The sequence below is a fragment of the Phyllostomus hastatus genome, unplaced genomic scaffold (assembly GCF_019186645.2).
Source record: "Phyllostomus hastatus isolate PE091 unplaced genomic scaffold, TTU_PhHast_1.1 phas_contig_34, whole genome shotgun sequence".
In the NCBI taxonomy this organism is placed as follows: domain Eukaryota; kingdom Metazoa; phylum Chordata; class Mammalia; order Chiroptera; family Phyllostomidae; genus Phyllostomus; species Phyllostomus hastatus.
In genome coordinates, this window is record NW_025333857.1 from 4,962,968 (window position 1) to 4,977,240 (window position 14,273).

The 14,273-nt window shown below is 38.2% G+C and overlaps 1 protein-coding gene across 3 annotated transcripts in view; it reads right to left on the reverse strand.

The window, feature by feature from the left end:
* TEK (TEK receptor tyrosine kinase) overlaps positions 1 to 14,273 on the reverse strand; it is a 105,747-nt gene that overhangs the window by 17,714 nt on the left and 73,760 nt on the right. The window contains exons 10-14 of one of the 3 annotated variants that reach the window (XM_045840674.1): positions 13,579 to 13,740; positions 11,440 to 11,574; positions 8,096 to 8,383; positions 2,298 to 2,597; positions 358 to 509 (exon numbers count right to left, since the gene is read on the reverse strand). In XM_045840674.1, coding sequence (XP_045696630.1) covers positions 358 to 509; positions 2,298 to 2,597; positions 8,096 to 8,383; positions 11,440 to 11,574; positions 13,579 to 13,740 — 1,037 coding nt within the window. Of the gene's footprint in view, positions 1 to 354; positions 510 to 2,297; positions 2,598 to 8,095; positions 8,384 to 11,439; positions 11,575 to 13,578; positions 13,741 to 14,273 lie in introns of all 3 variants that reach the window. The other 2 variants (XM_045840673.1, XM_045840675.1) reach the window with 2 other exon arrangements.

Genomic DNA, 14,273 nt, shown 5'->3' on the forward strand with positions numbered 1-14,273 from the left:
TCATTCCTTACCAAAAATGTTGAGTTTTTCATATCGGAAGATTACTCTCTCTGGTGACTTACCGCTAGGATGATCCTACATCTCATTTTGGCAGTGCAACAGTCATATTCTAGGTGTGGTATCCTGCATAATTATTAAGAGCAACCTTTTCACTCTGAAAATTGTTCCATTTTGGACAGGAAATCTCAGTCATGTTATTATCTCCCACTTAGTAATGGAAGCCAAAGAGAAGATGAGACCTGCCTAAGGGAAATATTTACTTTACAAGTGAATTATCTGGTGCCCATCTTTAAAGTGAAGGTCTGCATGTGTGAGGACTTGCACTTATTAGCTAGGAGGAAAAGGAGACACTACCACGTTTTGGAAGGCTTGGGCCATTCTCCTTTGAACATTTGCCCTCTTCAACTGCAACATGATGAGAAAGGCAAACAGCACCGTCAGGCAGGTCATTCCCGCGGAGCCAAGGATGGCTATAAGCAGCATCTTCCCGCCTCCGAGCTCTGCTGATGCTGTGCAGGGGAACACAGGGGAAGTAGCAGGGTTAGTGTAGACAGAGAGAGAAGCCAAGACCACCTGTGGGAGAGGTCACAGAGGAATGAAAATGTGATGGCAGCCCTAGCCCTGCCACCTAACTGCCACATGACCTAGGACTGCTCATTTATTTTCTGAAACTCAGGGGAGATGAGTCTGATTCATGAGGTTAAAATCCTCAAAAAAAAAAAAAAGAACAAAAGTGCTTTTCAAATGGCAATATGCTAATCACTAGTTGTTATTTTTCAACTTTTACTTCCAGGTCAAAGCCCAAGCAGATGCACATTATCAAGTAACAGTGAGAATGGCAAACTAGATGCATAACTTTGGGAAAGTGACTAAACCTCCCTGCACAGTTTCCCCACTTAGAAAAGTTTCATGATGCTAAGAGCTTAGAGTCTATAATAAGATGTTTTGTTTTGTTTTTTTCTTGTTTGAAAAAGTTGATGAAGAAACCCTGAGGATAACAATGGGAGGGAAAGGAAAAAAGAAGAAAGAAAGGAGGGAGGGAGGGGAGAGAAAGACAGGGTTCAAGTCAAAATAAACTACTAAAGATTAAGGTCTAATCCTTCCACTTCTGTCCCTTATTTAAATTTGAATAAAATTCAATTCAGTGTATTTCTATAAAAAACAGCATGGAGAGCATGACTCCATCTTCTTACAAGGATCATTTTGTGACCATATATCTTTCCTTCTATCTCTATGCATGTTTGCATAAAGAAATATCTGGAATGGAATGGTGAGGGGCTGTTTTGTTATGCCTTAACTTTTCTGTTTGTATTTTAGGTATAGCTGTATGTATTTTACCAAAATACAAGCAACTATAAAAATGATGTATTTGTTAAGGATGTGACCTCAAAAACTATGATTTTCTAAAGTTCGTAGACTCATCTTTCCTTGGAACTTTCAAAAATATTCCAAAGAATCAGCACTGAAAACACAGCTTGTTTGATTTTATTCCTTAAGCCCTAGGTAACCCTGAAGAGAAGCAAGAAGTTATTAGTGCTATAAGATTTTCTGTAAAATAAACTCTAGTCCAAATAATAAATTTTCAGAAATTATCATTCCTTCTATCTCAATTCTCTTACATATGTTGCACATGCAGAGGACTGGCGGGTGCCATTTCAGATAAATTTGAATGGGAAGGTGTTCCGCATACTGCAGCATCTGCCCTACCTCCAACTGTCCACTTTTGTTCATTCAATTATATTCAACAGACTTTATCAATCACAAACTCTGGATGGAGTTTGCTTAGTACAATGAGGGATCTCTATCTAAAAGAGCCTACTCTCTCCAGGATAGGAGTTAGTGGCAGATGTGTAGACGTAATAACCTGGATCCAAAAAAGTAGGAGGAAACTCAGAATAGAATAGTGTCACCCAAGCTAAAAGAGGAGTTCATTTTTAGAAAGAATGGAGTATGGTTCTTATAGCTTCCTACTGAGTCACCGCACAGGTATGTCTCCACTAAGCAAGTTCCACCTTCTTCTTTCTCCCCAGGATCGAATTCATATTCCTCAGAGCTTCGACCACTAGATGGGGGATGCTGATAGGCTAAGTCAGCCTAAGGTTTAACAATAGACAAAGGAGCAACAGGGTATCCTTCCCAGGGGCATTTTCATTTTCAGGACCTATCTGAAATAGTGAAGCCTATTAGGACAAATGAATTGTGTCCCATGACACAAATATGGGGTAAATATCCTAACATGGTGTGGCCCTTCTTGAAAGTCTCCAGAAATAATTCCAGATCCTATCTGCTCTACCAACCTTGGGACTTGGAGAGAGTGGTCAGTTCATGAGAAAAGGTTGGGTTGCTTGACCCTATGTTGTTCTCTGCAAAAATGTCCACCTGGTAAGCTGTTTGGGGCTCTAGGCCCTTGAGCTGATACCGGGTGATAGTGACATTTTTGATCTTCACATCAATGTGCTGGTCTTCATCTTTGCCCTGAACCTTGTAACGAATGATAATAGAAGAAATAGAATAGCCGTCCAAGATGGTCCAAGAAATCACGGCTGAAGAGTCTGTGATGTTGGAAATCTTGATGTTTTCGGGTTGAGGAGGGAGAACTAGAAATTAAAAAAAAAGCATAATAGTATTTCACTTAAGATATACTACCATCTCTTGGATTATTATGCTTTTGAGAGATATTTAATGTCAACTCACAAACTGAGAATGACCAAGAGGTGTTTTCTTAGATAACAATTCCAAACAATTGATAGTGGATTGCATGCAAACTTGGTGTAACATGAGATGGGAAAATAACAACACATGTAAAACATATGTGTCATCCTAAATTAAGACCTCAAAATTTCTGTTACTCCAGAAACCTATATTATACTATTCTTGATTCAAGGGAGAATAGAAAGATTAAAAGAGCTGGCATTTATATAGGCCCTTCCACATAGTAACTCATTTTATCTTCATAAGATTCTTATCATAACTATTGAGGCCCAGAGAGGTTATGTGACTTGGCCAAGGTCACACAGCTATCAGGTAGAAGGAATAGGATTCAATTCCTGGCAATTTGATGCCTGAGTCTATAGTGTAGCCACTGTCCCATATGGCCTATCCTTGCCCATAATGCATTTATGGAGCAGTAGAAAATCAGTGTTAAGCATTTTTGTAAACAAACTGCTATAGGGATTTGGGAAAAAGAGAGAATATGCCATTAGGGTCATAGGTAGGATGAGGGAGAGATAGCTTGAGGTTTTCCAGATAGCAAGCTGACATGCACAGAATCACTCCTGCACCCCCACTCTAACTCTTTCAAACAAAGTGCACAGGTCAGAGAAAACTTTGGAACTCTACAAAGCCTACAACTCTTTGACTCAAGGGAAGAATGACTCCAAGGTCTTGCCCTTGATATTAACTGTACCTTCCATTTGTGACATTGCTTACAAGGTGCTTCCATATGCAGGCTCTCCCTTGAGGCTCATAATCACACAGGCAGGTAGGTAACCAATGCTGAGGTTTTAATGATCTCAACTTTAGGGGTGAGAAAACTTAGACTTCACAGTATAAGGGACCTGTACTGGTCCCAGTAAGCAAGTGATAGACTCAGGCCATTTTACTTCATATAAAAGTTACAGCTTATAAGCAAATTAGAACCTTCAAGAAATGTCTTGATGCACATTCTTTGTATTTTGTATCCTCAGAGATTTTTCTTCATTCTAAATTTCCCCTTTCCATATCAAATTCTTTATGGTAACCATGGCAATCTGTGAGAATCAGGTAGTAGATTTTGAGCTACCAAATCTGATTATTTTTCATGTCTAACAGATGCTAACATCCAAAATTACAATTAATTAATTAGCAATATGTCTTAAGTTTCTTTGCATCCAGCACCAAGATTTTTGTATATCTTTGCAAAAATATAAAATAACCTTTCTTCCCACAAGGGATTACAGAGTATTAGGAATATTAACATTTCATATAAAAAAATCAATTTCATAAACCAGTGGTATTCTAAGGCTGTTGTCAAAACAAGCAGTGCCTGGCAAACACTGGCCAGAAGAATAATTAATATAATTTTGGTGCCAATTAAAAATCATAAATTTGCCCTGGCTGCAACAGTTCAGTGGATTGAGTGCCAGCCTGAGAACCAAAGAATCTCTAGTTAGATTCCCAGTCAGGGCATATGTCTGGGTTGTTGGCCAGGTCCCCAGTAGGGGACTCACAAGAGGCAACCACACATTGATATTTCTTTCCCTCTCTCCTTCCCTTCGCCTCCCTAAAAATAAATAAAAAATCTTTTAAAAAATCATAAATTTGCATGTACCAGTTTATCCTTTTGATGCCTGATAGGTAGTAGTCTTGGTCTCACTTAATGGACTCATTTAGATTCAGTGAGTCTGAGCCCAATAATCTACATTTCAGCAGATTCCCAAATGACTCTAAAGTAGATTCTAAAATACTTTAGGACAAATGCCATTTGACTTCACTTATATGTGAAATCTAAAGAACAAAATAACGAACAAACAAAACAGAAACAGAATCATAGATACAGAGAACAAATTGATGGTTGCCAGATGGGGGTCAGTTTGGAGAGCTGGGTGAAAAAAGCGAAGGGACTAAGAAATACAAATCAGTAGTTACATAACAGTCACAAGGATGCAAAGTACAGTATAGGAAATAGAGTCAATAGTATGTATATAACTGTAGTGTCAGGTGAGTACTAGACTTATTAGGGAAATCACTTCATAAATTATATAAATGTCTAACTGCTATTCAATACACCTGAACCTAATATAAAATAATATTTAATGTCAACTGTAATTGAAAAATAGGAATAACAGAAAATAAAACACTTCAGGAAATGATATTTAGATTGTAAACAATTCAGAACATTTGTGGAAGAAAATTCCCTAATAACCAAAGTTGTTTTGAAGCAGTTGGTTTCCCACCCAAAGAGACAAATGAGTAGCATCATTTAGCAAAAGTAAATAAAACAGAGAACTGAAATGTTAGTCAGAATCCTAACCCCATGAGTTACTAGCTATATAACTCTGGTCAAGTTACTTACCCTCCTCTGAGTCTCAGGTTCCCTGTCTGTTAAACGTGACAATTTCTATTCTAATTTCCTCATAAAGTCACTATAAGTGTCAAATGAGCCATATACAGATGCAGGAACACGTTACACACTTTTATTTTCCACAGATTTGCTGCTATTGCCAAATCTAATTCATTTCACTCTTTACACTTGGTCCACATAGAACTGCTGGGCTGAGCACCAAGGTAAACTTTAAACTAGAAGCATCACTTTGACTTCTGAACAACATAGCATATTAATAAATATGTCAGTTCAGACTGAAATGTTCTCATCTACATCCTCCTTGCCCTAACTTCCTGACCCTGTAGGGACTGGATCATACCTCACCAAGCTCAGCATTTCTACCACCACCACCAGTATAATCCCCACCCCTCATCAAATTCCATGCAAGGCAAGTCCTTGTGATTACTAGCTAGTTTTTATTTAATTCTATAACTATGATAATTATGGTGTGATTTGATAGTATATAATTCTCATGAGTGCAAAATTTATAAAGAATAGTAAATGTACATCTAAGACAATGTTGAAAAAGAAAATAATGATTCACCCTACAGTAATCAAAATATTTAATAAATCTAAAGTGATTTAAACAGGTTGGAAATTGTACAGTAACAGGTCAGTGGAGGAAAACAGAATGCTTAGAAATTAATGCAAAAGCAATATGAGAACATGGTATAAGATACAGAAAGTATCACAAGTCTCTAGAGAGACTATTCAATATATGGCATTTGGGGCCATTGGCTTGCCCTATGTGAATAAATAAGGCTGACATTTAAAAAGATTAAAATACTTATACTATACACTGAAATTACATGCCTATATCTTAAATACCTATACATGCAAAAGCCAAAAGACTACCACTACTAGAAAAATACAGAGAATATATTTATGTTCTTGGCATAGGGAATAATTTCAAAACACCAAAAGTACAAACCGCAAAGGCAGCTATGGCAGGTCTGATTACATGTAAACTGTGCATAAGGTTAAAAAAAAAACCCACAAACCAAGTGAAAATAAAGAGATGAGGAAAATATATTTGCAATATACATAATAAGATTACGATCTAAATTATATAAAGAATTTTAACAAATCAGTAAAAGAAGACAAGCAAGCCAAAGGGCAAAGTATATCAGCAAATACAGGGTCCAGGAGAAGTAATGAGGGTGGTTGGTAGAGTAATAATATGGGTGTGATAATTATAGTTTTAATTTGAACATTTCACCTAAAATGTCATATGGCGTGCTTAAGTGTGACATTGTTATATTACAGAATTACATGCTTATGATTTTGTAGTAAAAAAGGGATGCTATTTGTGCCAGACCCTATATATCAAACAAGAGGAAATCTAAATAACCTTGGAAAAGTCCCCAAAATACTGAAGAAGAGATGCTTACCCTTGTTAATTATTAAAGAAGTGAACATTGAAGTTAACAGTAAGGCAAAGTTTTTTACTTTTGAGGTTGACAAAAGTAAGAAGGTCTGACAGTATCAAGCAATATGAAGATCATTAAAGAACAGAGATGGATAGCAAAAAGGGTGTGCACACGCACTCCTGGGATGCAGCACACACTGAAGAGACACTTTACAGGGATATAGTCAATCGGTTCCTCTTCTAGACATGCTCCCTAGAAAAGCTCTCACACCTATGCACGAGGGGACATGTATAAGGATCATACAAGGATTTGAATTTTTGTTTGTGATAGTAAAGAAAAAAAGAAAATCTAAATGTCTACCTAAAAAGAAAGGGATAAAAAAGATGATATAACATAAACTATTATGCAAAAGTTAAAGAAGCATATGCCAGATCTAAGCAAATTAACATAGATAAAAGTAAGAATGTTTATTCAAAAAAGCAAGATAAAGAATAATATGTATGCATATTTATACTTATATATGAGTACAGTATATTAAAATGATACAACATTGAATGGAAAAATACTTAACAAACTTATAATTTTGGTTGTCTCTGGGGAGAGAATAGAATTACAGTAGGAATGGTGGTCAAAGGGGATTTTGGTATATCCATCTCGTGTTATTATTTCCACAAATCAACAAAAAAGCTGAAAGAAAACATGACAAAATATTAGCAGTTGTTTCTGGGTTATAGGAATGTATTTGTTGTATTATTCCCTGCACTGCTCTGTAACTTTTAAATTTCACAGTATTTTTTAAAAATTATGAAGAATCCCTAAACACTGACAAAACACTACGGATACAAGAAGAGAGTGGCTGGAGAAACACTGAGCCGGGTGCCAAATCTGTTGCTGTGGAAGTGGAGACCCAGCTGCAGAAGAGAGAGCCATAGACTTGGGGGTGGATGAGGGACCACACACGTCCTGATTGATGTAAGTGGTTACTAGTGTGGCCAGGACATGACTAACCTTTTCAAGGTCTCAACGTGCACAGACACAGCTCTAAAGCTGTGAGTTAAAATAGAACTCTCTGCTTAATGATGGAAAAAAAAACAAAACCCGCCATTAATTACTACAAAGAAACCCAAGAAGTTCCAAGTATTGAATAATTTTAAATGACCAACTGAAATTAAGAAAAGCCTAGTTTGCAGAATATTTTAAAAGTCATGATATTATCTTCAAATATATACTGTAGCTCCAGAAATTGTCTAAGACTATTTTTCAAGCAATGTTATTTGGCTTTTAAGATTAAGAAAAACCCATCTATAATTAATCAATATCTGTGTGTATATAGATACATGATAATTCTGAAAACTGTCATATAACAGATTAAATGAGCCTCACATAACCTTATTCTTGTTATTAATTTATTGAATAAATCACTCCATACCAAAGAAAGGTAAATTTAGCACAGTCCTGCTGGAATTATTGTGAACCCATTTACACAGAGCTTTCTTACATATTGTGAGCATGGATTGGCCTCCATTCACAAGTAAACACCTTTATGATTTCTAAGAAACAGCCTGGAAATCATGGTAGCTAAGTCCAAACAACAGTAGTCAAAAGTCATTTAGGAGATACTGGGACAGCAAGAGTCACTTACTGTCGCTAAGTGTCCAAGCAGTGAGGTCTTCACTCCATTCCCCCTGGGCCTTGGTATTGACTCTGGCTCGAACTACATACTGCTCCCTAGGGTGTAAATTGTTAAGTAGCACTGATGTCAAGTTGCCTGGTACTTTAACATTCTGCTGATCACTTTTCATTTGCACAGATCTCCTCTCAACTTCAACGTAAAAGTCATCTTCTGAGCTTGGGAATATTGGTTGCCAGGTCAAATTTAGAGTGGTCTGACTTTTCGGTAGAAGACTGAGACCTCTTGGAGGAGGGAGACCTAGGGGAAGCCAGGAAGATCATTATTTGTATAAAGCGTGAATGAAGGTAACAAGCACCCCCAAAGTGCAGCTCCACAGAATAACCTTGGCTCCTAGGGTGATATATGATTTCACAAGCTATTGAATAAACACAAGCTAGCAGCCACTTGCTACCCAAATAGTAAACCTTGAAAATGATTCTAGTATGTAGTTTGGATAATTGTAATATAGGAATACAACCCCTTTGGAGAATAATTTGGGAATAGTTTTCAGGAGCCCCAGAAATTATGCATAATTTGGCCCTATAATCTGACTACTAATGATTTGCCCTAAAGAAATAATCCAAAGGAAGAGAAAACCTATGTGCATGAAGGTGTTCATTATAACATTATTTATAATGGCAAAATATTGGAAGAAACCTAAATGCTAAAAATAGGAAAAAAGTTTTAATAAATTATGAAATAGCCATCCAATGGATTAAAATAGATAATTGGGGAAAGTATGAAAACCCAATAAAAATATTTATAATACATGAGAAAAAACTCTCATTGCAACTTGGTAAAAGTAATGTCTGCAACTGGTGGAAGATAGGAAGGAAACTGATAAAAATGAAAACAGTGGATTTGCCAAGTTTATGGGTTTGTAGGTGAGTCTTCGTGTTACCATTTTGAGCAACACGTTTTAAAGCAATTTTGAGATTACTTCCCCTAAATAGGGAGAATTTCAGACATGACAACAGTGTGGCAGCAGGGCCAGTCCCAGCCCAGCTCTGATCACAGGAGGGTACTGCTACCAGCGCAGTAACAGAATGGAAACAATGTGGGCTTTGAAATCAGAGAACGTGCCATTTTATCCTTGTGACCTTGGGAAAATTCACGACTTCTCCAAGTTCACGTGTAACACACAATGAAAATACCCATCTTCCAGACTCAGGAGAAATAAATGAGGTAATGGATGTGAAAATATGTTTAGAATGTGTTAGATGTTCTATTATCATGACCTCCCTCTCTCTCTCTTCCCCTTTCCTTCGTAAAACATCTTGTGTCAGTGGACAGAAAAGGAATTTGTGTGTTTTCAGTTAGTTATAGTAAATTGATTTTTAAATTCCAGATATAAAGCATTTTCAAAACATAGACTAGAGCTCTGGCTGGGTGACTCAGTTGGTTGGAGCATCATCCCATACACCAAAAGATTGTGCGTTCAATGACCAGTCAGGGCACATACCTAGGTTGTGGGTTCAATCCCCAGTTGGGGGGCATATAGAAGGCAACTGATAGATGTTTCTCTCTCACATCTCTCTCTTTCTCTTTCTCTCTCTCTCTAATCAATAAGCATATCCTCAGGTGGGTATTAACAAAAAAACCCCCATAGAATAGAGATCCTCTAATCCATGCATTTTCAGTGGGGACATTATTGCCCATAAGATGGCAAAAATTGGTTCTTAGGGTGTGAGAAATTTTTAGATATTACAGTGGTTTATGAAGGACCACAATATACTATAAAAAGATTTGCAGTATTAAAATTCATGGCAGGAGAGACATTGGGAGAAAATAGCCATTTCTCCAAAGGACAAAAATATCTAAGATCTCCTACATTGGGGAGGGCAATATTTTAAAAATAAAAATAAAAAGATTGAGAAACACTGCTCCAGCTGTTGGTTGGAACTGAGAGGAAGGGTCTGTTTCCATCCAGGGGGAGACTGACACTCCAGCTCCGGCTGCACTTAGACTAGGGAGAACCTGCAAGCAGGTTCTGTCGTAAATGAACTAAAAACCAGGAACATTTGTCAAGTATAGAATTTCTTTATCAGGCATAAAGAAATGATGCCTTTGGACTCCCAGGTAAAAACAATAATTGGAGAAACAAAATACTAAATCTGAGTATCTAGTGTGGTGATACATCAGATACATCACCATAGGCAAGTTATTAATCACTCTGAGATGCTATAGATTTTCTATTCCACAGATTTTTCAATTTATAAAATAAGGAAGATGCTAATTCTTACCCTTTAAAGTAATATGAATTGAATATATGTGAACTTGAAATCACAAAGCACTGACCAGGATAGTAACAGACAACTGTACACGTAAACACTGGAAGAGAGAACTTGACAAGAGGTCATTCCAATGTTTCAGAGAACATCTGGGTAGCAGACCACTGTAGCCTCAGTTAACACCAAGGAAATGTCACGAATTTAAGGGCTCTTCAGTGAACACAACAGAAGACCAGTAGATAGTGACTAACATTGATTAACCAAGAAATATTGCTACATGAATTATTTAGATTGTGTGGACCCAGGACCACCATCATTTGCAAACGTTTTAGAAATGCAAATTCTTGAGCTCCATACCCTATCCCAAGCCTACAGAACCAAAGCTCTGAGTTGGGGCTCCGAAATGGTTTAACAAGCTCTCCAGGTGATTCTGATCAACGTGCATGTTTGAGAACCAGCAATTTAGAAACTTGGAGGTATATACAATAAGAAATAGCTTAAGGAGATAAAAGTGTCTCCCTATACGAAGCAGGACTAGGAGGTGGAGGGGAGGAGCAGGGGGCAGCTTTTACTTAGATAAAAGCCTTTCATTTTACTTGATGTTTTAACTTTGTGCATGAATTTCTTTGAAAAATTAAAAATTATTTTTAAAAACAAATAAACTGGAATTTCTGAAGCATGTATGTGGCAAGAACCTGGCCTGGGCCCTTAAGATGGAAACAGGAAACTGTTGGTAAAACTTAGCAGCCAAGGCTCAGCACAGTCGCTACTAAGTAAATCCCAACTCCTAAGGGAGGTCCCTGCCTTCCTGAAGGCTCATCTGCTTCCTTCTCTGTCCTCCTGGACTGCTGCAGACCCCCTCCCCCAGGGAGATAGACCAGCGCACAGCCCAAATAAAGGATAGGTTTGGCTCCAAGTTGCTACCCTTCCTGTCACTTTCCCACCCATTCAAAAGCAAACTCCTTCCACCTCCATCCCCACCCACCCACTCACCCACCACCACCCTTCCTGGTCTTCCTTCCTCTTTCCCTTTCCTCCCCCTCCCACCCAGCTCATGAATAAATGCTGTTTGCTTCAACTGACCGATAGAAGCTGTGGTGAACTGTCTCACGGGTCCAGGATGCCCTTCCCCACCCTCTCCACGCCGGACCAGCTGCACGCAGAGCTCGTATTCTGTTCGAGGTTCCAAAAAGTTGAGTGTAACAATCTCATTTGTCACTGAGAAGAGGGAAAGTCCAAGAAACTTAGGTTGGCACTCTTTTACAAATTCTCCAAACTGGAATGTCGTTATTGTGATGTGAACTAATGTTAGGTTTTTAAAAATACAATGTCTTAGTGAAACAGAGAGGCAATTCCATTGGCAAGGACTCACCATTCCTAATTTAAGGAAAATAAGGCTACTTAAAGGAAATTAAAGGACAGGTTACGCTGTGTGCACTGACTATTCCTGTGCTGATTATTTAATCATGTCTGCTCTAGTCTTTTCATTTGTAAAGTAAATCACACAAACATTAAACTCTATGGAATACTAATCTGATTTAGGGGGGGAAATCTCCATTTAGAACAACATAAAACAATTTAATTTCTACTGCTTTCAAGTACATACAGTGATTGCAAGCAAGCTATTGAGAGGAGAAAGCTTTGAGGGTTTGCTTGCACAGAAATAACAGATTTGTCCTGGTTCTATCACTACAAGGGAAGGGACATGCAGTGCTTGAAAACAGAGCCCATGAACAAACGGTGCATGCTGCTTTTCTCTTCAGCCAGCCTCTTTCTCCATGGATCCTGCAAAGGTAGACTTTTGCCTCATCGTATGATAAATTCCTGGTGACTAAGAAAAAAGTGGGCTGTGTTTCAGAGTTCCTAAAAGATCATTTTGTGGATGTCTACTTGTAAAAAGAGGCTATGAATTATTACCAACATATTTATTTAAAAGCTGCTTTTTAATAAGACCTAGCCATCGGTGGTGGAAGCAGCAGTCCCACCCATCAGCCTTATGTTGCTGGGATTTTTAATTTCAGCTGAGTCTATAATAGCATGTGAAGAGCTCAGTAATAATACTGTGACTTTATTCAACATACCCAGATCAGCAAGTGTTATTAAGCTCCAAACCCTCTCTTTTCCTTTTCTGTAACTCCCTTAAGTATCTATACAGTGGGCAGAGGGCCCTTGCCAGAAGCTCACAGGCATGGTGACAGTAAAGCACTGGCGGAGGGATGTGAGTTGCCTACAAGCATGATATCGCAGGTCTTGCTACAGATGGCACAATTCAAGCAGCACTGTTGAGATAATACTCAGTTTTCTTTTTTTAAATGGTGGTTTTATGTCATCATGTAATAAACAGAACTCTAATTTGGGTTTCAAAATAAATTTGACACATGTATTAAACTGTTTTCATGAAACTTTGACATTTTATCACATTTTGTGGAACTATTTTTTTGCACTCTGCCCACACCCGCCACCCCCCACTCCAGTCCAGTCTGCCACAACCTACACTTTTCAGGCCTACGTTCCTCTCAAAATTTCATGGGCTAGGAGCCAGCAGGATAGGGCAAGTGAAATATGCAAAAGAACAAACAACTCAATAGAGCAGCAACAATTGCCCCTCAAATTTGAGCAGATTGGGTCTCTTTGTCTTTCCAGTAGCCCCTAGAATTTTCTGTTATCATATTTACAGCACAAACACATATCTTTAACCATGACCAACCAAGGTACGGTAACTGAAAATGGGACCAGAGAGCCAGAGAAACCTGAAAAAGAACTATTGGTATACAGGGCCGGGCCTTCATTAGTATACAAGTAATGCCTTCTTGAGTGTGGTTAGTAGGGTAATAATATGGGTGTAATAATTTATAATTTTAATTTAAACATTTCACCTAAAATTTCATATGATATACTTGAGTGTGATATTGTTATTTTACATGTTTATGATTTTGTAATAAAAATAGGGGCGTTATTTGTGCTGGACCCCTGTAGATAGTAACTCCTGATACAATCTGTTCTGTGTTCCATAGCACACTCCCACTTTCAGAAATTAGCCTCAGAACTCAGAGGGTCCTATCACACTCTATCTTTAATACTCTGAAATGGAATCCTCTGCTACAGCCATCAGCACAAGGTAGAGGATTGAGGCAAAGAGAAGGGTTTCTATATTTGGGGCGGGGGGGAATTCTTTTCCTGCTGCCACATCCCCAGCTACAGCCTTTTCTGTACAAACCTTACCTTGAATGTGCCTCCATGCCTCATAATGATTGACAGGTTTGTAGAGAAGCTTCTTTGATTTGATTGGTCCATCCCCAAAGTAAGGCTCAGAGCTGATGTTGATGACAGCAAAGTTATGTCCAGTTTGAATCACATTTGGGGCATTCAGGGGCTTTGGGAGAACTAAACAAAATTTCAGCAATCAGATTAGTTCTTAGAATTAGGGTTTTCCATTATTGTTAGGTACCTTTATATTTCCAACAACACCCTCTTAGAGCTCTCCGCTCAGATTCAATGTAATCACCTACTCAGCGATCTACCCACTTACCTCTTGCCTCTCCAAACCATTGTCCACAGTCAAAGTGCTTTCTTAAAATATGAGCACTCCTCTGCTCAGGGCCTTTCAATGGATTTCCATTACATTTAGAATAAAATATAAAATTTGTACACTGACCTGCCAGGTCTTTCACAAGTGAGTCCTTGCCTCCCCTCCAACCTCCTCTTCCTCACCCAATACCCTCCCGTCCCACTGAACAACCTTCAATTCATCCAACTAACAATGTACCAGGCTACTGTTTGCCTCATATTTTTGTAGATGTTGTTCCACAGGAAAGAGATGCTTCACCTCCCACTGTTCTCTAGTTAACTCTTACCTATCATTCAACTCTCACTGCCAATGTGACTTCTTCACAAGGGCTATCCTAGAACCTCCATTA